This window comes from Larus michahellis, chromosome 4 (assembly GCF_964199755.1).
Source record: "Larus michahellis chromosome 4, bLarMic1.1, whole genome shotgun sequence".
In the NCBI taxonomy this organism is placed as follows: domain Eukaryota; kingdom Metazoa; phylum Chordata; class Aves; order Charadriiformes; family Laridae; genus Larus; species Larus michahellis.
The window spans coordinates 67217342-67241171 of record NC_133899.1 but is presented as its reverse complement, the minus strand read 5'-3'; the positions used below and the strand labels follow the sequence as shown (position 1 = coordinate 67241171).

At 41.6% G+C, this 23830-nt stretch overlaps 1 protein-coding gene across 34 annotated transcripts in view; it reads right to left on the bottom strand.

Annotated features, from left to right (window-relative positions):
• NRXN3 (neurexin 3) overlaps positions 1 to 23830 on the bottom strand; it is a 1053186-nt gene that overhangs the window by 920322 nt on the left and 109034 nt on the right. For 33 of the 34 annotated variants that reach the window (XR_012586787.1, XR_012586788.1, XR_012586790.1 and 30 more), the window contains one exon: positions 16364 to 16393. Coding sequence is in view for 25 of the 34 variants with exons in the window: in XM_074585395.1 (XP_074441496.1) it covers positions 16364 to 16393 (30 nt within the window). In the remaining 9 variants the exon portion in view is untranslated. Of the gene's footprint in view, positions 1 to 14021; positions 14030 to 16363; positions 16394 to 23830 lie in introns of those variants that run through there. The other variant, XM_074585412.1, reaches the window with a different exon arrangement.

Below are 23830 nucleotides of genomic sequence, written 5' to 3'. Positions count from 1 at the left end.
TTGTGTGGTGGAGCTGCGGAGCAAGACAAACCAGCTGTACCACAGCTCCAAATCTAGTTACTCAGGCAGGGTAACATAAGGAGACACTTAAAAATGTGTTTGGCATAGATATTTGAGATGGAAAGATACTGAGCCTTATTCTGATAAAAATATACTTGGAACAAAATAGATTTTTGAATCACAGCTATCCACCAATACAAACAAGGTAAAACAAACTGACATACTAAGAATAAAACCAGAATAAAAAAATACAACAGAAATAATGATCACCAGATGGAAAGAGAACAGAGGCTTAGAAAATCATTATGGAACAGTAGTATCAGGACATTGGAATTCTCACAGAAAAATTGATATTTATAACTTCTGCAAGTTCATATTCTACATGGCCAAAGCTCCGGGAACTCTCTGCCCCTGTCCCCCAGGTGCCCCATCAGCCAAACACACGCCAATCGAAGCCAACAAATCCGCATTTTAAAAAGAAAAGATTAATGAGAGAGACTAATAAAAGATTAAAGAGGCCAGACACAGCCCCAAGGTGGAAACCCAGCACCCCAAAAGGTAACTTGGCTGTCTGGCTTCAGCTATTCTGTGCAGGAATAGAGAACATCCTTCCAGTCTGTTCCTTTGACTAGTTCAAGTTGCAAGTAATTAGTCTTGGGTACAAACATTTTAATAGGGCCTGTAGTGATAGGACAGTGGGTAATGGTTTTAAACTGAAGGAAGGTAGATTCAGACTAGATATAAGGAAGAATTTTTTTACAATAAGGGTAGCAAAACACTGGAACAGGTTGCCCAGAGAAGTGGAGGATGCCCCACCACATCTGAGCAACTTGATCTGGTTGAAGATGTTCTTGGTTATTGCAGGGGGGTTGGACTATGTGACCTTTAAAGGTCTTTTTCAACCCAAACTATTCTATGATTCTACAAAAAATAAACTGCCTTCAGGGTAAAAGCTCAATTTCACTTGAAAGCAGAGCTGCTATATCTTACTGAGAAACACCCGAGCCTCTCCAGCAATACTGAGGTTAGCACAGACCCTGCATGCCACCGCTCCCATCACTCACAGAGTCAGCAGGACACCTGATGGAGCTTTTGCCCCATTCCTATCATCCCTCTCCAGTTTCCCGGCACTATTTGATTTCTCAGCACCAAAGCACAACTTCTCTCAAGGTGTTCAGGCAGTGCTGCACGGCAAACACAAGTGGTGCCAGAGTCAAGGAGAGGTGAAGAACCAGGCTAAAGGTGAACTGAAGCCTTTGCCCAGGGCTGCAGCCCGAAGTCCAGGCTCCCATCAGCAGTGACATCTGCCAGGCCACGTATGAGCACAAGCCAGTCTCCAGGCCAGTTTGTAGATAAGGTGTGGCATGGCCCCGCCTGCAAGCTGTGATGCTCCTCCAGAGTCTGGGATACGTGGCCTGCCAGTCCCATGGGGCAGTTCCTCTTCTCATCCCAAAAAGGGTGCTGAGCCCCCTGTTTCTACCAGCTTTGTGTCTGTGTCTCATTACACAAAGAGAGAGATAATAGAGGGACAGAAATAACCCACCACTAACCACATCTGACATCACGTGGTTGGACATGTGACCACAGCACAGGACATGAAAGGAACACTCTATCCTCTTCTTTTGTATTTACTACCAAAAAAAACTAGCACACTTACAGAGTAATTAATTTAGTTTCATGCAACGTAAGACAGGAAAGTTATCACTACTTCCATTTCACACATAGACAAGCTGAGGTTCACTGTGGGCAATCAGAACAGCCTGAAGCAAAATCAGAGCGACCAAGAACTGAACTGAGGACTCTAAATCTTGTGCCTTAACATTACCTTTCCTTTCTCAGCATGACCTCCTCCCAAGCTGAGATGCTACTTTTCCATATTCAAGGGTATTACTTTCCTCCCTGGAGAGACCTGAAGGCTGAGCTGGCTTCTCTCTTCTCTCTCTTTGCTTAGAGAAAAAAAACCACATCCACAAACACACTCCAAAGGCAGTTTTATTTAATCCCAGTGTAATTCTCACTGCTCCTTCTTAATCCTTTCACCTGTGAGATAATTGCCATCATTCTGGGAAGAACTCAATACTAATCATAGACTGGCATAAAAAGAGACAAAGAACCAGATAAAACAGACTAAAGGAAATCACAAGGCCTGAATTACCCATGCACATACGCATCCTTTCCAGACGCCCTGCTGAACTAGCCTCTTTCACAACAGATAAAAGGTCCACTAATGGGCCTGGAGGAGAAGGCCATGAAAAGCTACATTGGTAAACGAAGGCTTCAGTCTTCTGCATGCATTGTGGAATGAGATGGTACAAAAATCAAAGAACAAAAATAAGTTATCAATAGTAATACCTAGCTGCCTAATATTCAGCAAACAATAATGTGTAGGGATATCTTTCCACCTCATTCTGTTCAGAAGACCAGTGTTCATGGCAGATTCCTCTCCCATTGCTTTATCTTGGACACACCTCCCAGATAACAGTACCTATGTTCCTACTACCCTTCCCATTCATTTCATTTGCCCCCTCTTTTCACTGCTGATGCCATACATCCATTCTTTTTTCCTCATAACTGAGGAAAAAAACCATTTCCACTCCTTGACTATTTAAGTACCTTCTCTTTTCCACTTGTTCTCGAAATTCATGCCTTCGCGGAGAAACCCACATTGTCTCTGTGCCCTCATATGTACTTTCCCAGCAAACTCCTTACGCAGTGCTCTGCATTGTGGTTTTTTTCATTATGTAGATTTTTGTCACAGAGAATATGTGTTGTTCCCTTTGTAAAATATGATTGCTATTTCTACGGTCATGTACATGTTTATCAGTAGATAAATACAGTTTTAATCTTCTTAGAGAATTGCTTTAGCAAGTGGAATCTAATTGGGAGAGTCCTTGGTAGAACAAGCAAGTTATTTGGTGGTTTATAAGACAGATTGCACTGGTGCTTACAGAAACAGGAATGGACAAGAGAACTCTGGCATTTATTGCCTGTTCTCCTCCAGCTCTCTCCATCTCTCTGTGCTTCTGCTTATTCAACTGTAAAACAAGGAAAACAAATAATTAACCTTCTTACCGGACGGATGTGAAGCTGAATGATAATGCTTTGTACTCATTGTATATTGTTTTCAGGACACACAGTAAGCGTCAGTGCTGCAGCCTCCTTGTGCAGTGGTGAAGGGCTTTTGTCCCCGCTCCACTGCTGCAGAGGCACAAAGGCCCCGACAATTTGCAGGGAAAGCCAGCCACGGAACGAAGAACACACCTCTCACTTCTGAGGCCTCTCCATTAAGTACAACGCTATTTAGGAATGTACTCCAAGCATTTATAAGACACTTATCAGGACAGGAGGTTGGTGGGATGTCAACACGCTACATACGCGCTACTGATGACAAACAATCAGCACACAAAAAAAGTATTTTTCAGGAGAATCACAGACAGATAGGACTGGAAATAGCACAGGGGAGAAAAGCAACCACTCCTAAGAGCGGAGGCCATAACTCAGTATCTCTTAAAATGAACTGCTGAGAAATGGCCAACCGGAAATCCCAGCAAATAGAGCTGTAACGAGCTCAAGACCGGAAAGAAGGGAATCAGCGTCTATCCACTGAGCACATCAATAGGAAAACTTGTAAAGAGGTTTCAAGCTCCCCAATCAGTCAGATGGGAGAAGAGTCAGAGAGAAAGTGATTCCTGAAATAAATTTCTTTTTGGTTATTTTTGGAAAAGGAGACAAAAAGGAGGGAGGTTGGCACATTGGAAAGCCGACAAAAATCATTATTCTCTATAAATTGCTTTGACATTGTATAGGCAGTGACCTTCACAGCACTACCAGTTTAATGGCATTTACTTCAGCAGTAGCTGATTTCACTATTAAACAGGGATGCATAGCACAAGATTACACAACTAAATCACTCTTGTAAATATTTAATATCATTGCCTTTCTTTTTTTCCCCCTTTTAACAAATCACTATCAAAGGCAGAGCACACAGTAGAAAACACATTTATTTATTCTATCCTGGAAAAAGCTTACTGCTCATGCATTTTATCTATCTAGTTCTCCAAATGACTTTGACACTTGAAAGCCCTTGTGATCAAAACAGTCTGAAGGAAGGCAATTTTGCAACCATTTAAGAACTGATTTCATGCACTGATCAACATTTACCAAACTTGCCTGATGGAATAGCACAAAGTTTAACCCAGCAGATTGATAGCAAACACCTGAAGGAGAAAATTAGTAAGAAAACTACACTGGTTTAAATAGAAGTACCTTAAGAGACAAAAAGAAAGAAAATCAGAGATTATCTCTCCACTCTTCCTCCCCACCAAAGAAACAGAAAAAAAAATAAAAATCAGTATTTGGGAAGTCAAAGGGAACTGGCACTAACAGAAAAAAGTCATATTTCTGGCTGACAATACAATAAGCGCATCCACCACATAATACATTCATTGCATTATGGACATACAGTGCAGCACAGCAGGAAATGAAGTGTCCACAGATTTCTCTTCAAATACATCTGTTTTAAAGATGAAGTCAATATATGGAACAAATAAAGTACAAGAATGTAGCAAAGAAAAATTATTAATGATGTCTCTAGTATCATATCTAGTAATATAAAATTGACTGAGAAATTGAAATGCTAAGCCTGGAATTGGGTACCTTAAGTATAGCAAGTCATTTTTAGAGAGAGCCTTACGATCTGTACCTTCTGATTTTCCCAACTTTAAGAAAATAATTTTTCCACAGTCAGGCATAAATGGTCTGTCACATTGTGGGAAAAATGATATTCTGTTGAAACTGCAGATGATCAATGCCAGAAAGCGTTCTTTACGACAGTATTCCAGCAGACAAATAATGAAAGTTACGCGTCTTTTCAGCAATTTAGCAAGAGAGGAAAGATAAATCAATGGACATTTATGAACTGGACAAATTCCGGGGAAAAAAATAATTTGATAAACTGAGGGATAAAAAACAGATGTAGAAAGCAGCTTGCCCCACATGCCTACAGACTTCATTGAGACTGCCTGTGGACTAAGACTATCCAAAATAAATATATGTAGTTGAAAATGGTCAGATAAACGTATTATTTGGATGATGGAGTTGGCCGGTCCTGCCTGACCAGGCACTGGTCCCTGAAATGTGTGTGCCCTTCATCAGAGCTGGGAAATGCAAATGCATGGTGATGCTAGGTGCTGCCCTGGGTTTTATAAAAGCTTGCAACACCTTTAATGCAGAGCTAAGCAAGAGCCTGTAATCCCTGTGCTGCGATGCAGCAATGTGTTCTCCCCTCGCAGGACAAGCCAACAGCTATGCAAGATCCTTTTATCAACATTCACAGGGCTGGAAAATAACTGTTCACAGTTTGATTCCCAACATTACCGAGTGAACCAGGAATTGCTCAGAGAACTGGCAGCTGAATACACATGTAAAAGACAAAGGTTCTTCAGTGATATTTATTCTAGCCAAGTTTTAATATTTCAAGGCTTATAGCAACTAACTCTTTACATAATCAAATGTAATTGTCTGATCCCAGCTGGTGATCAGCACATTCATCATCAACCTGGTCATTATTAATACACCAGTAATTAGGGGGAATAAAGGTGTGTGCTTTATAACGCTGGCTTAATACAATTCTACTGTACCTAGTAAGACCACAGCTCCTTTTAAAATACACTTATTTTAACATGAGGATTATACATTTTTCTTACCACAGCTAACAACTAACAATCACAGAGCCATATGATTTTAGAACAAATACTGAACTGGGTTTTTTTTAGACTCTTCTGTAAAAGGAATTTGCTCAATTAAAACGAACCGTATTTTGCTTTAGAAATAATCTGACCCATAAGCAGTTCCCCAATCAAACTGTGATTTGAGAGAAAAGCTCGATTAAAATGCATGCAATTGACAGAATCAAATCGTAAACACTTACCTACATACACTACATACATTCTTCTTGCTCTACTGTAGGAGAGAAAGCGATATCTCAGGCACCACGGTGTGGTACTGCTTGGCAAATGCTACTGACTTTTTTAATGGTGACAACTGTGTACACAAATTCTCAAAGTACCAGTTCTGTTTAAAGCCTTTCCCCACAAAGCAGCGCTGGTAAAGGACAGTTTCTGTTAAATGCTTTGCTGTCTTTTACCTTAAGAAGAGGAGAACTAAGGCCATCATTTACTGAGAATCCCTGAGGTTAGTGCTGGAATAGTCTCAGAGACAGATTCTTCCCTGCACTATTTCTTTTACATCCTCTGCATTTCCTCTGTTTTAATATCAGTTAACCACAATAAAACCCTTGCAGTGCAGCAAGGAATATGGCTCTTAATACTGTTACATCAAACCTCTTGGTATATAAAGCATACCTAGTAAGAGATCGACATCGCACAGAAAATCCTGCTTAAACAGAAATTGGGGACTTTATCCTTGCAGATACACAACACATTCCCACGTGCAAAACACCTTTAATTTCGATGAGCTTCACTGGCTGTTTAGGGAACACAGTACTTTAAGCACAGAAACTTGCAGGATAAGTTGCCTGTAGCGTAAATTTCTAAACAAAAAGGCTTTGAAAACAAATGAATACACTACAGCCTGTGAGTGCTGAATTCACACCTGATTCCTTGCTCTCTGCAGTGGTATTTTCTATTATCTTCCCCTACTTCATAGCCTCTCAGTACTGGTCTCTGTTTGGATACGTGCACTCAGAACTACCAAGGCCCTTGAAACAAATGTGGAAATGAAAGCCAGCATGAGAAGGAGCTCTAGCTCCATGAAAGAGGTGAGCATGGCCAAATGAATGAAAGGTGGTGGGTGTCACAGGAAGGCCAGCAACTAGCAATGGTGCTAGTCAGAATCAGAATCAAAAACCAGAATACTGATGTGGGGAAAATCACACACCGTTGGACATGACCTAATAACTGACACAGACGATACTGGGTCAGTTATATCAGACGACTGGAGAAAGCGTGACCTTCTTCACAGTAATAGTTTTACAACCATTTGTATGGCATGTTATCCACTATCTCTAGTCAAAATATTTACTATCTATCTGGTAAAGCACTGCAAATAAGGCTGCTGTTTCTAAGCACTTACTCTCAATGCGTAAGATCCAGCTTACACAGCACATATTTTCTGAACTGTTCTATACCATAATGTTATCACTCTAGTCCACAAAAGGCCACAATGAGCCTTAAAACAAGAAACTCCCCTCTTTCACTGGGTTTCATATTTTTGCAGGGCTGTCTGATGTGTGTGTCAGGGGTCTATTTCGGTTCCTGATGGCATTATCACCACTTTGCTGCATTACCATAAAGCCCAGGAAATAAGCTATTACCCACCATCACTCCTCCCAAACGTTATCACAGAGAATCATGCATTCACAAAACAGCATTAACTGTGAGAATTAGAGTCCATTTAATCTGCAGCTGTTCCTTCATTCCTAAATAGGTTCTTAGATCAAAACTTCTCCCTGACTGGTCTCATTACCAAACGTCCTTTTCAACTGGAAGAAGAAAAAGATCACTTTAAAAAAAATTGTATGTTTTACAGATAACGCTCCTTCCCTGTATTATGACAACCAGGTAAGTAAAATTAAAATGAAGATTTTTTCCAAAAACACAGTGGGTGTTTTAGCTTTCAGAATTGTGAGTTGAAATTTTCCCTTCAAATCATCTCTGGCAACAGAAATGAACCTGGGATTTTGATTTTCTATTTCTAGTTTATCTCATTTTCAGAATCTTAAGCTTCAATTATTTAAGGGAAAGGTGTTCTGTTTATTTTTAATAATAATACTAACTCTGCAGTAAGGGCTCTCTTTCAAATACAAAACCTAAATCCTGGATCTAATATACATGCTGATGTTCCTTTCAGCTCTAAACCCATGCCCTAGAAAAACCCACAACCCTATATTCTGCTATTATCAAAGAAAACATTGCTTATTATGTTCCATTTCCCTCTCTGCTTCTCTGCCTCTTTGTTACTGTCCGTTGGAAGGACTCCAATCTGCAGGGAAAAAACACTCTCAAATTTAAACTGAAAAACCTAAATGCCAGGAAAAGGCACAATGTCTCTTTAAGAGTCAACAGTAAATTAACTTGCCCATAAGAGTGCAATAATTAGCAGTTAGTAGCTTATTAAAAGGATGGCAAAGGCCAAGCTGCCATCTGGGATCTCCAGTTTCTTGTGATTGTTATTATGTCAAGATGTGCAACTTGCATTAGCTTTCATGTCACTGTGCTTGCCCTTACTTTACATGTAAATTTTAATGAAAGATACAGCACTTTAAAAATCAGATGTCCATCAAAAGTGCTATTAGTCTGCCTTTTACAAAGCATACGGCCTGTTTTGCTGCCTCTGCATCTCTACACACCACTGAATGCCTCAAATGAAGAAAATAGAGGAAAGGGAAAAAAAGCCTTTCAATGATATCAATTAAATATTCTCTTTGGGCAGAGCGAAACCTGAGCCTCATCGAAAACAGAAGACTACAATACAGCATAAGAAGACAATATTTTAGCTCCAGTTTACACACAACATGACCACAATGCCTTTAACTCTCACAGGAATCATACTTCTTAATAAAAATGAAAGCCAATGAAGAATTAGCTGTTTATTCACACATCAGAAAGACAGAGTTTTACAATAAGGCAGAAAGAAAGCACATAAGAAAAAATAAATTACCTATAAACTACAAAATACTTAACACATTATTAAATATTTCATGCATATGCATTATTTGTAATTACACATGCTCATATGCACACACACAAAAAAATTACCAGAAACATCCTATTTAACGTCGCGTTTGTCTGCCTTCATAAATATATTACGAAGAGATGTAAAAAGAATGTTAATAAACCTATTCCCTTGTGTTAGCTGCTATTCAACATTTAAGTGACTTCATTCACCAAAGTTTAGAAAATGTCATCACCTCTAGAATACAAAGAAATAGGATGAATGCTATACAGAAATGGCCCCCAATATCTTATATTTGAAATTCATCAACTGTCAATCATCTCTAATTAGATTTATAAGAATTACATTAAAATATTTGTTTCTTCCCTAAATAAAATATGAAACCAGCAGCAAAAAATCACTTACAAAAAGTTTTTCTAGAAGAATGACTTCTACATTCCAGGGGCCTTGATTCTATCAAAGAGGCTTTACAGATTGGGTATTTGCTAACCATGAAATAAAACTCTGTATTTTTTAAACAGTCATTAAGAGGAAAGTAAAAACTGAAAGTCACCATCCTTATAATAATGTATGAAAACAAACCCAATCCCACACGCATTTAAAAGTATTAAGGAAAGGACTGCAAGCATAGAAACCAAAACCATACAATATTCACATTTAAAACCCAGATATTGAGATATTTTACAGGGCAAAGCAGAGCTTAAAAACCACTGACAAGATGAATGTAGTGTTGTTTTTCCCCTTGTACAATTAGATATTTACAGAGCACAAATGATTTAATTTGTTACTGATGTTTCACTTCAACATTTGCGTAAACTCTTGGCCGCTCAGACGGACTTATTCACATCGCTCTGAAATCCTAATGATATTACTGGTGAAGAAGAACTCAAAATTATTTTCCAGATCAGTAAGGTCCAGTCATTTCCTTCTATCCGAGTCCACAAATGCTATTTCGTTTTTTCTGTGCCATTACCTCCTGGTCAATATTATTGAACAATTCAAAGAAATAACCTCACACTGCTCACTGAGAGCAATGCTGAACATTACAAGACTTAAAAGACCTACTTGGGTTAAGGGCAGTTAGGATCAAGGGAGATAATCTGATCTTGCAATGCTGAGAGCTACACAGGGAATTTGCCAGTTGCCTTTGGTCTACACAACATGCATTAAAAAATGTCCTACCCATGAAATATGTGAGTAGTCTTTCATTTCTCTCTGAGAATGGACAAAAAAAAACCCTGCTTCGTGTTGAAAATGAGTGTGCAGCTGTGCAGTTTTTCATCCCGAGCACAGCTACTGACGGAGGGCAGGAGCCCAGTGCCTTAGAGGAGTGCATGGGTGCTACGGAGGTGTCCTTCGCCCACCCAGAAATCAGCCACACCTCACTGTCATCCTTTGCGTCAGGGGGGACATTTGGGACTTTTCAGTTCTTTAGATGAATCTTGGCCCACTAAATTCAATGTGAATTTTGCTATTGCCTTCAAGAAGACACGGGACTTCATTTACTGAAAACAGCAGAGTCCCACCAGGAATACAGCCAATTTCCTCTGGAGGCACAAACCTCAACAGAAGCCAGATCCAAACCAAGAGTGATGATAAAAGAAAACCCACTACATATATAAAAGAATGGTGAAAGGTAGCAAAAAGGCAAATTATCATTTCCTTAAGAAAGGCTGTCAAGAGAACAAATTATATGGAAGAATGTGACTACACATTAACTCCAGTTCAATAGCAAATTAGAGTTGGATATTTATGATCTCCTTTGGTATCATTTACTTGTGGGGGAGTGTTAGGGAAATAAACTCAATATAATTGTTCCTTAATTGTCAATTCCTCTCCAGAAGAGAAGTCGTATTCACCAATTCATGCCAAACTAAATAAAAGTCCTCCCTGCTCATCATACATTTACCTCATCTCTGTGACCAGCTCCATATGCTTAATAAAAACACAAACAATGCATATATACTCAGTTCAGGTTAAAATGCAAGTGGTACCCAGGTGCTTTTTTGTATCTCAACTACTGCAGCCATCAGCCAATACCCCAGGACACCTACACTTCATCTTCTTCAGCTTCCCAGGAACTTATAAAAAATAAAATCTCCTGAACTTTTTAAAAAGGATAGATGCAGAGGAAGCCTATTTACTCCAGTGGAAGTGACTAATGAAAGACTTATTTCAAATGAAGAATGCAAGGTCACAGACTGCTATATGTTGTGAAGTGGTTTTATGAAATCAAATACATCATATCCTTTGGCTACATACATGGCATGAGACAGAGTGGCTGACAGATTTTACTAAAAACTACAAGAATGCCAAAAAATATGAACCTTCCAGGTACAATCACTAAGACATCCCGTACCACCTTCTCTGTGAGCTGAGGGCCATGTATGGGTTCAAAAATTACACCACTTGAGCCCTCTGAAGGTAATACCATTTTTCATACAGAGTGATGGTTCTTTGATGAAGTCACTTGCTATAACTAGAGCTAAAAAACAGACATAACTGGGAAGCGAAACAATATTTTCAGTCTATGTCACTATAAGTTCCAGTGCATATGAATTAATTGTGGACTGTGTTTTATAATGCTCGTTCCTACAGGCTCAACTGGGAATTTTGTTTTGGAAAAGACTTTCGGTTTAGTCCTGCACAGACTGGTCTGCAGCACAAATGCCACCCAAGAAAAGAAGGGAGCAACATGAGCTAACATCACACCATACAAGACTCGCCCTGATCTACACTGACCCTTAAATCACACAAAGCCATACATCAGCTAACTCAATTATTGGCAGCTGTGTTGAGACATGGTAACATTTTATATGATGTGCTTAGAACCTTAGGAAAAGGGGGTTTTTTTTACACTTTTATACACTTTTTACAGTGTGTATATATGTGATTATCATGTTCTGATATTCACCTCTTGCTAAGAAAATAGCTGTGAGTACAGCTTTGGGTAGAATAGAAAAACTGTGAAATTAACTATTGGAATATTTTTTCAACCTCAAAACAGAACAAATAATATTGATTACATGATGCACACCATCACAGATAATCCAACAATGCAAACTCGTTAGAAGAAGGCAGGGCATCAGAAAGAGGAATCACACAAAGAGAAAGTGTTTAATATGCCATTGTGCTCCCTGGAATTCAGGTATTGCAGGAGGAGTGATCACCAGGCAGAGACTGCTTGTGCCTCAAAGGAAAGTTATTATGAACAAATCCTCTGAGCTCTCTTATCCTCCCAAATTCATAGCAGTACAATTAATCATTTCATCCCCCAATGTCTTATTGGCATGGACACACCCAACATCCTCCAAGGTGTTCAAATCACGCTGATCAATACATCAGATTCTTCAGCAGTGTATTTGTTCAAAAGGAGTAAGCCTCAGCATAATAAAACCTTTTAATCTCTCTATCTCATTGGAAAATAGGACAAAGAAATGGATTTTCCTCGAGCAGTGCTTATAATTTATCAATTAATCTTCACCTTTCCCTCCAGTCCAACTGGAGTCCCACAGCAGGTTTGCAGCATTTTGCCTTTTTGACAGTTTTGATTAGGGATGGATGACTGCCCTCTGCACGCTAAAGATAGGTGTGAACTGCTGAAGAGCAAGCTGGAGCCCCAGAGCAGCCTTACATGCCCTCTGCTGAACTGAGCTGCAAAGGAAATGCACCTCTCTGTTTAGCAGGGTTGAACTTCTGTTTCCTCCGCAGTTTTTTGCAGCTCAATTTCTATTTGAAAAACACCTTTTCCCTAACCAAGAGGATGAGAAGCAGAGCTGGGGAGACAAACGATAGCTCAAAAGACCTCCATCGCTGAAGGGTACTGGACAATCCCAGGTCCTGCTTCCACTAACACCAGTGCCAAAATTCCAGCAGTGGCATCACTCCAGTGCAAGAGAGTCAGCAGTACCAGCTCACCGGCATGTGGCTCTGCCTTTGACTGAATGGATGGTCCCTTTGCACCCCAGTATCACCAGCTACAGGCAGCCTGACACTGTGCAGCCCATACTTAGTGTGAACAAGGAGAAAACAACATAGAATCATAGAATTGCTGAGGTTGGAAGGGACCTTTAAGATCATCAAGTCCAACCTTTAACCTACCCTGACAAAAGCCACTTCTAAACCATGTCCCTCAGTGCCCCATCTACCCTTTTTTTAAACACCTCCAGGGATGGTGAATCCACCACCTCCCTGGGCAGCCTATTCCAATGTTTAATAACCCTTTCAGTGAAGAAATGTTTCCTAATATCCAATCTAAACCTCCCCTGACGTAACTTGAACCCGTTTCCTCTCGTCCTATCACTTGTCACCAGGGAGAAGAGGTCAGCCCCCATCTCTCTACAACCTCCTTTCAGGTAGTTGTAGAGGGTGATGAGGTCTCCCCTCAGCCTCCTCTTCTCCAAGCTAAACAACCCCAGCTCCCTCAGTCATTCTTCATAAGGTTTGTCCTCCAGACCCCTCACCAGCTTTGTAGCCCTCCTCTGGACACGCTCCAACACCTCAATGTCCCTCTTGTAGCGAGGGGCCCAAAACTGAACGCAGTACTCGAGGTGGGGCCTCACCAGTGCCGAGTACAGGGGGATGATCACTTCCCTAGTCCGGCTCACCACACTGTTCCTGATACAGGCTAGGATGCTGTTGGCCTTCTTGGCCACCTGGGCACACTGCTGGCTCATATTCAGCCGGCTGTCAACCAACACCCCCACGCCCTTTTCTGCCAGGCAGCTTTCCAGCCACTCTGCCCCAATTCTGTAGCGCTGCATGGGGTTGTTTTGACCCAAGTGCAGGACCCGGCACTTGGCCTTGTTGAACCTCATACCATTGGCCTCAGCCCATCGGTCCAGCCTGTCCAGATCCCTCTGCAGAGCCAACCTACCCTCAAGCAGATCAACACGCCCGCCCAGCTTAGTGTCATCTGCGAACTTACTGAGGGTGCATTCGATCCCTTCATCCAGATCATTGATAAAGATATTAAAGAGAACCGGCCCCAGCACCGAGCCCTGGGGGACACCACTTGTGACTGGACACCAACTGGATTTAACTCCATTTACCACCACTCTCTGGGCACGGCCATCCAGCCAGTTTTTTACCCAGCGAAGAGTACACCTGTCCAGGCCATGAGTTAACATCTGTTAAGAAGGCCTCAAAACATTCGTCTTAATAAATATTTCTTCCATAATTCAGTACAAAACAAAAGATTGTTAAGAGACTTTTAAAAGTAAAGGCATTAAGTTCCAATATGAACCACATTCATAAAAATACAATTTGTCCATTGTCAAACAAACATTTTACAAACAATGAAGTCTTAGAAAGAATACAATCTCTACCTTTACTTCTACCTACAGACAGGAAGGTGTGCGTCCATTTAAGAGGAGGAACAAGAGGGGTGTCCATCATGAAGGAGGCAAAAAAGAGAAAGAGGAAGCATAAAAAACAGAAAACGATGTCACTGGCCATACTTACAAAAACAAGAAAATGAGCATATTTAGGTAGCAGCCAAACCCAACAAAACCCAATGTCAAGGGAAAACAAGAGACACACCACAACTAAAGCACAAAGCAAGGCTTAAGCAACTGACAGTACAACCAGCAACTGCCTGGTTAAGCCCTTTGGCTTTAATTTGATTTTCTACTGAGAAATGCAAACCCTCATGCAATAGCACACCAGTGATATGCCTCATTCCACATCAAATTCAAAAGAGCAAGGGAAACAACAGAGTAGGTCAGAAAAAAAATAAATCTCATGGTAATATATTTGCTAAACACATTTCACCTACCAGAGCTAATGTATTTGTATATAATGTTGACATTGCATATTTACTCACACATATACATTTACATATTTTATATCCATAATATTTTTTTAGAGAGTAAATATTTATCAAAAGGGAGTATCTGTGAGTTGACTGGCAAGAAAAGAGAAGCCATTGTTCCCTGATGCGTCATGGATAAATAAGGGTGGCTAAAGTTGACAGAAGCCAATAGTTTCCACATTTTTTTTTGCCAGGCAAGGGAGTATAGAAAGGGCTGATGACAACAATACAGGCCTGAAGAGGTCATGCAAGTCTTCATGAGCCAGCTGGGTTGCAACTTGTAATTTAAATGGCCAAGTGCATCTAGTCATATAATCCAGTGCTAAATCACAGACTGCTACAAAGATGTGTTCAGTGCTATTGAGATTGAAAGTGGCCACGGAAGTTCACTGTCCTGATCACTCCCAACATGCCATCATCTTTCTTCTGCCAATGGCTTGCCATACTCAGCTGCATCCTAAGCAACTAGGACATGCTCATGGGACCTGCCTGTTGGATGCTCCTTCACTGAGCACAAACTTCAAGCTATCAGCCCAGGGAACAGTAAGTGGGGATAGAGAAGGAGCTCGGTGCTTCCCAGAGCTTAGCCAGGTGCTCCACATGCCAAATACCATGGTCTTGACATGCACTTATAAAGAGCCCTGCTTTCCCACCACAGAGGGATACTAAGCAGTACAGAAACTGAAGAGTGAGCCCCAACCTCACTTCTGATTGTTTCCTAAGCTTTCATGACCTCAGAGTAGACACCTGCCTTGAACTACAGAATAAAAACTGATTATGTCCTAAGCCTCTCCACATTTTACTGAGATATATAGAAACTATGTCTCTTTTATTCAAGTACCTAATTAGTCTTGAGCCTTCACAGGCACTACATTCTCTCTTATTAACTCCTTGGACTGTCTAACTTCAGATACGTGTTCACTTAATGTTAAAAACATCTATTCTAGGAAAGCCTCATCAGGCTTTAGAGTCAAAACTCACATTTTCTCCCCACAGACAAACAGTTGGTCTGGTCTTTCTAGTGCCCCATGTTCACACACCTCGCATTAAGGCTTCAACCATTTCACTCCTGCCTTCACAAGACTGGAATGCATCACCAGCACTGCTGACTCCTCCCTGTGTACCCATGTCAGCAAGACGCTGACACTGTCAGAGGAAAACAGAATCACCCACCTCACCTCTCCTCACCAGCTTCTTGCTCCATACCCCCATAGTTTAAAACGGGACAAATGATCCCATCATGTCACAGGCAATAGGTCTGTAACACAATCCAGGCTGAAATATTAAAATGTGAACTCTGATACAGGCTTAGATCCCATTTGTAGCCCAACTTGGGGTTATCCCTGTTCTTTTTCTAAACCCATTTTGCTCTGTGCATATTTTAATATTTTAAATCACAGACACAGGACTTACAGGCCATTACGTGCAATTTTCCTCAGGATTCATAATGAGTTAGGATCATGCCATGAGGGCTATTAACATATTTTTTGTAATAATTGCACTCTTAAAAATAAAGACCAACATTGAGGTCTACATTTACCAGGCAGAAGTGGGAGTCATTACAGCTGGGACAATAAGAAAGAAATGGCAAGATAAAATGGTTGATGGGCTGCATGGAAGGGGGAAGCATACCTCTTTACTGTCCATGGAATCATTTCATGCTCCCTCCTGAGCACCTAGTCCCAGGCTGACAAGTATCCGTGGCTCATGGGACACAGAGGCAAAAATGCAAATGGCTTGACTGGCACCCAGTAGGCTTATTTGCTTTTATCATGCAAAACCCAGCTCAGAAAAGCAGCAGGGACAAAGCTCTTTCATGATCAGTGACTGAAACGAAGAGAAAGTCAAAGGACTTACCTTGTTCACCCATCATCAAGTGTGAGAGGCCTTTGAGAGAGAGAGAGAGAGAGAGGAAGTAAGAAAAAGAGAACAAAACAGAAAAAGAAGCAGCAATATCCATGCACTCTGGTTGCAGTCCAATACCTCTCAGGATTGGAGCTCACATACTTGAACTAGACCAAGTATGGGTGTAGCACACAGGGCACACACATATGCAGGTGCTGCTTTCCACACTGAGCAGGAAAGCGTCTGTCGCGGGTAGAAAAAGACCTGATGATAGTTGCAGAACTGTGTGTAAGGTTCATCATATCCCTTGGGTAGTGACTCCGGAGGCACTGCACACCAGTATGGCTAAATGGGCTAGGAAAGCCAAAGTCTGCAACAGGGCTTTGCAGGGAGCATTTGCTCCTCTGGAGAGCTATAGAAAAACTTCTCCTCAGCTAAAGATTTAAGATTCAAGCCTGCAGTGGTCAGTGAAAGGGAGGCCGTGATCCCACCACATCTGCTTCAGAGGAAACATCTGGGCTAAATGCATACACACATACAAAGTTATCCTCATTCTTGAACATGGTGGCTTCAGCATGTATTTTTAGGAGTCAATCAACACTGCTCACACTTACTAATTAGACACCAGACCTAGCAAGGACTAAAAAAATTACCTGTAATCTATTTTTAATACTACTCCATTTCCTTTCCGGGAAGACCTGGAGATTCAACTTCTGAGGGAAGTGTGTTACTTGATGGCTCTATAGCTAAAGCTACTTTTTTGGTTTCAAAATTCAAGGTAAAGTGAGAAAGCAGCACCGCTCCCTGCAGCAGTGCCAGACACTGTCAGCTCTGTAGATGGGGCTCCAGATGGGGCTGGGGTGGTCACTTGGGCTACTCCACTCTCTGTCCGATAACTCTTCTTAGCATAAACCTTGTTTGTTTCAATTAAAATCCATTTCTAGCTCAAATTTTCAAATATGTTTACTGTACAACTGTATTCATACAAATATAATTTAGATACTATTGTATATATATTTATTCCCAATCCATTAAGCATGAACTGACCTATCAGTTAATTTTGTGACACGATTTCACAGAACTAACGTATACAAAAATCAAGTCATGCTTTTGTGAAATCAAGTCCAGCCATGAGTGATCCCTCTTGTACTTGGATTCCTGGCCTTTTTCCCTTAGCTTGATTCCTTCTTCTACCCCTCACAGCACTTAGTATGGCAGTGATTTTGATACACGCATACATACATACACGTACACACATCCCATCTTAAGTCAGTTTATTGATCAAACAGGGCTGCGACTTTTTTAATTTCACGGAGATGGAGAGGTCAAATGAATTCATTAGAATGAGAACTTTCAACAAGCAGCACGCTGAGTTTGAATTTGTTTATTTCTCTCTCTTTTATATTTTGCCTTTGTGTCTGCTGGAGAAATCTAAAATCCAGATCATCCCAAGAATATGTTCACCCACAGAGAACTCCAAGCCAGATAAGGGGATTAATAATTGTACAGTCTAAGGAATGCAAATATCTTAATGTTCTTGAAGATTATTGTGGATTTAGAAAAATAATCAGAAACACAACATAGGTTTAGATTTTTTTAGGCTTTTTAGCTATAAATAAACACCGCAGATTTGATGTTGTAGGACATATTTCTGGTCTAAATTACAAGATATAATTTCACTGAATCGTTTTGCTCTGCTAGCAGAGTGCGTTGAATTTGTGTCTCTATTTATGGCCACTGACCCCATCATTCTTGATAGGCAAATCTTAGGTCTGTCCAAATGGGGACTTGAAAGTCACTGTAAAAGGCACTGTAAAAGACGAGAAGACAAAAGTATAATTGTTAGGACCTAAAAAGCACGGAGACCCTGTATGGTGAAAAAGGAGAAAAGGCAAGAAGGTGGCAGTATGACACGCAGCTGAAGCTGGCTGAACATGGAGGGGAGATCAGATCCAGAGCAGAGATGGGGGTCCCATGCCCTCAGCCCTTGTGCACCGAAGGCAAGGAAAGCCATGGCTAAGAGGCACAGCACCAACATGTGCAGCTGCTGGGGATGGCAGGGGCCTCGTCCACTTGGGGAGATGGGACACTGACAAAGTGAAACCTCCAGAGAGTGTTCAAAGCAAAAGCCTCCATTAAACACGCTGAATCACACCATAAGACGACCCCTTCTCTCTCCACCAGCCACAGAGGAGCTACAAAAATCTCAAAATGTCTGGAATGTCAACACCCCTTTTGTCCTTACCCCTAGGAGGCCAATGCTGTGTGCCCTATCTGTCAGGCGCATCAGCCAGGTACAGCCCAGAGCCCTTTGTCTGCAGCCCCAAAGTGAGCGCACCCCTCAAATGTACCCACCATTCTGGCCCCCAGTTTGACCTTGGTTCAAATGTCTGCGAAAGAAAGTCTCCCTAAGAAATGTGTTGACTCTTTCTGCTCCTTGACAAATGAGAAATACAAACAGTATCTGTGGTATCGTATGTACCTCTTGATCTTCTAGTCCCAACTGGACAATGGAAGTAGGGAGATTAATGAAAAGTAGTGCCCCCCCTGCAAATGCTACTATTTCCTTTTCAAAATAAGAAGAAAAAGGAAAGTGGACTTGGAGATGCAACAAAAAACTAATATTATCTCTTAAGTTGTCTATCGACACAGAACCTTATTTTAACAAAAAGAACACTAAGAGAATTCCAGATCGATTGTTAGATAGAATAATAATAAAATAACATATCAGCTTTTCTCATCTGAAAATTTTCCTCCCTTGCAATTTAAAGTAGGAGTGAAAATGAATGTATTTATCTCCAACAAAACACCATTAACAACCAAAACCTTCAACCATTTGGATCTAAAATCTGTGACATTTGCAGCATGTGTAACAAAGGCCCCAAATTAGTCACAGTAAAATCAACACAGAAAACGTGAACTGGCATCATTGTCTCACCTTTACATCAGTTTCAAGATATGACAAGACACTAAAACAATGTTCAAACCACAGAAGTCAAAGTCATCTCAAGGTGACATGGGGTAGCACTTGCTATTGGACTACAACAAGCTAACAGGGCATCCAACAAACCAATGCAAAAGGTGTGAGAATTGTTCAGACCTGTGAACTAGACCAGATTTTGTCAGAACATGGGGGACACATATCACCATGCTATTTGGGCATCAACCATGAAGGCCAGCAAAGCTTTCAGCAGGCTCAGGATGCTAAAGCACATTATTCACACATACAACCATTGTTTATGCCAATAGTAAACCCATGCCAGGGGAATCCTGTAAGAAAATCTGAATTTCCACCTAAATGCAGGTGAAACATGCTTTCCTTTTAATCTTAGATTTGTTCAACCAGAAACCCTGATTAAAGCCTCAAAGCTGCAAACTCAGCCAGTGCAGAACTGGGAAAAGCTTGACACAAACCTGCATGAGCTGCAATGGTCGAGGGGTTGTGTGCTTTTTCTAAACCAATCTAGTTGTTCTCCTAATAATCAACTGTCTGGGCACAACTGCTGCCAAACAAAAATGGTGGGTAGCAAGTGCTATGTAAAAGGTATAGGAAAACCTCAGAATAAATAGCTTATCTGCCTGCAAAAAATGTCAAAGCCAGGAATGTGGTGACTTGCTATTCCTGAGCTTCAGACGTGAGTGAGAGTAAGGATGAGTGCATGGCTTTGGAAGAAGGCTCTCAACAGGTTTCCTAGAAAATGATAAGCATCTGCTTGTGCTCAGCCCAACTCTTCCTATTTAGGTGTGGGAGTTCTTTTGATATTTCTTTAACCCACTACCAAATCTGTATTATTTTCTTAAAGGTTAATATTATCTCCCTTGATCTCAAAGTAATATTTCAAAGAACTGCATTTTTTTTTTAAATTGTAAACCATCTGCTTTCTATATCAAAATAGTAAAATTAAGTGACTCTAACTGTACAAAGTATCAAGGGCCAACACTGGGTTCTTATGAAGACAGAAGGACATTTTTTTTAAAAGTAGCTTCAGAGTACAAAGATATGAAAGAGCAATGTAGATAAACAGCAGTCCTCATCTTTAAGGATTTACTAGGGGCAATTTTCAAGGTGGAGGAGAAAATGAAGGAAACCTTGAAGGCAGTTTGAACCTCTCCCCCACTGCCTCTCCCCCCAGCACCACATTTGGGTACTTAGCAGTTAAAATGGAAAAATAAAGCCACAAAACCTAAGAAGGTGGTGAGAGCACAAAACACAGCTGAGAGTGACAACTGGTTGCAGCAACAAAGGAAGATGGACTCCTTCATCTAGTTAATTATAGCTTGTCCCGCTTTACTGGCCCCATGCTCTGGGGGTGTGCACGTGTGCGTGGGTGTGAGTACACTGCTGAATTGCTCTGTTAAGGCAGGCAGCCTTAGTATCTTCCTTTTAATGATGCTGCCAGATGATTAGTTTTGGAATCACGTAATGAATGGGAAGAGAGACTGCCCGGCAGCAGCAGCAGCCCAGCTCTCCCCAGGGGCAGGCTTGCCCACAGAGGATCCTTTCCTGGGTATCAGGCTCCGTGACCCGTTCAAACAATAACAGGGCCAGCTGCAATGTATGTCTGAGGCAGGGCATCATGCCCTCTCGTCCAGGATATACATGCAAATCCTTTACAGGAGAGCTGAAGAAAGAAATCGTGCAAAGCAGGGATTCTTCCAAAAATAAAATTACAACTACTGTAGAGAAAAGCACTCTGATGGAGTCTGCTGTTTCACCCTCAGCAAGTTTGCAGATGACACCAAGCTGAGTGGTGCAGTTGACACGCCTGAGGGATGGGATGCCATCCAGAGGGATCTGGACAGACTAAAGAAGTAGGCCCATGTGAACCTCATGAGGTTCAACAAGGCCAAGTGCGGGGTCCTGCATCTGGGCTGGGGCAACCCCCAGTATCAGCACAGGTTGGGGGATGAAGGGATTGAGAGCAGCTCTGTGAAGAAGGACATAGGGGTACTGGTGGATGAAAAGCTGGACATAAGCCAGCAATGTGCACTTGCAGCTCAGAAAGCCAACTGTATCCTGGGCTGCATCAAAAGAAGTATGGCCAGCAGGTCGAGGGAGGTGATTCTGCCCCTCTACTCCATGCTGGTGAGAGCCCACCAGCTCTCTGAAGTAGTGCATCTAGCTCTGGAGTCCTCAGCACAAGAAAGAAATGGACCTGTTGGAGCAGGTCCAGAGGAGGGCCACAAAAATGATCAGAGGGCTGGAGCACCCCTCCTACGAGTAAAGGCTGAGAGAGTTGGAGTTGTTCAGCCTGGAGAAGAAAAGGCTCCAGAGAGACCTTATAGTAGCCTTCCAGTACCTAACAGGAGCTTATAAGAAAGATGGGGACAAACTTTTTAGCAAGGCCTGTTACAATAGGACAAGGAGAAATGGCTTTAAACTAAAAGAGGGTGGATTTAGACTAGATATAAGGAAGAAATTTTTTACAATGAGGGTGGCAAAATACTGGAACGGGCACCCAGAGAGGTGGTAGATGCCCCATCCCTGGAAACATTCAAGGTCAGGTTGGATGGGGCTTTGAGCAACCTGATTTAGTTGAAGATGTCCCTGCTCACTGCAGGGGGGTTGGACTAAGTGATCTTTAAAGGTCCCTTCCAACTCAAAGCTTTCTATGATTCTGTTTACATAGGCTTTTTTTCTCTTCTGAGACTCCTACCTCAGCTCCATCAACAGTTCCCTTTTCCTTCTCCTTTAGGGAGGAGAGCTGACAAGTCGCCTGTCTCCCACGCAGTCCTTCTTAAAATAGGCATCTTGAGGTTTCCTAAAACCCAAAGACCAAGGAAGCCTCCCTAAGAGTCCCCATGTACCAAAAAGAGGGCATTCAAGCAGGCCAAAGGCTGGGACTCAGAGGAAGAAGCAAAACCCTTGTCTTGAGAGATGTGAAGAATGGATGAAGAGGAAAAATCATTCTGAGACCTAGTTCAGACCTTTTACCTGCTAGACAGGTCAGCTTTGCCAAGAGGATGACCTGATTTCTTGGCTGCTGGCATACGTGGTGCCTGTTTTTTCTAACTGGGCAAAGCAGTAGCACAGGCTGGGGAGCAGCACAACAGCCAAGGGGCTTCTCGCAGGCCCCAGCAGTGAGGCCAGCCGGGAGTGCAGTTTTGTTATTGTAGCCGGAGGCCCACTTCCAATCCAATTACACACAACAGCTGTGCTAGCTCTTCTTTTCCATCCCTTTTGCTTACTCTGCTATGTAATTCCAGGATAGGTTTTGTCATTATTAGGGGCAGTGAGTCAGGGTGAGTGGCACCTTCTCTGAGTGATCAAAGGAATAAGAGCATAAGGTAGAAGCCATACAGAAAGTCATTCACCCCAACATTTATGGGCAGAAATAGTGATCAAACCATACTAACTCCTTACCCCCACGTCAGAAACAGTATTCTGACATTGCATGTAGCATATTCCTAGAAGTATTCACATAGGGAGGGCTACAAACATGGTGGTGTTTGAAAGCATGAAAATAAACATGCAAGTGTTTGCAAAGATCGCCACACGCACAAGAGAATGCGTGCAGGTAACAAGACCTGAGGGTGAATGCATTTTATAGCTGACCCATAAGAAGACGTGTATCACTGCAAATCAGAGCACCTGGTCACATAGGTGCACAAGTTGGGAAAAGAAGAACTGTTACGCATGGAACAGAATTCTTCGGCTTCGAAAAGGTATCTCTGACAATATATAAGACAGAGGTAAAATCCCAAATAATACAGAGCAGGTGAACAGAGAATATTTTTTTTCCCTATTTGTCAGAACATAAGGAGTAGGAGTCCCTGAATTAAATTCTCAAGCAAGAGGTGTGAAATCAAGTCAAAGAAAGCACTTCCCACATTTGAATGATTAAATAATGGGACTTGTTATCACAGGATACTGTGGAGTTAAAAAATACAAGTGGATTAAGAAAAACAAAGACTGGGCAGATCCAGAGGAAATATGTCCATTGATGACCGTATAACAGCATGATCTGGATGCAGTATAAGGTCAGAAAGTGCTTAAAACAGTGACTACCAAAAACCACAAAGGTATATCAGGACAAAACTAATGCTAACGTAGTTTCTTAAACTTCTTCCAAAGCATCTACTTTCATAAAAAGTGGTTTCTGGCCTAGACAAATTCTTGCTCTGACCCCAGTGATCACAACTGCCATATTGTTGCAAATGGGTGTGCATGGAGCTGAAAAACATTTGGTTTCAGTGCAAGAGAATCTGATTTGGGGAGAGTGGTGCCTGTGCAAAGGGCATGCAAGAATGAAACTGTGGCACCTATGAAGAAGAACATAAGCCTGTACTAACTGGTTTCAAACACTCACGTGAGTGGCACTGAAGATACGGCATAGATGGATTCTTAGCCTGACCTTCTGCAAATAGGGAACTTCAGATGGGCTGAAATACAATTCACACATTTTCATGCCCAAAAGCAGAGTTCAGCTTCAAGGAAGCAGAAGCCAGCACACAGGTACTGCCTAAATGACCCTATGA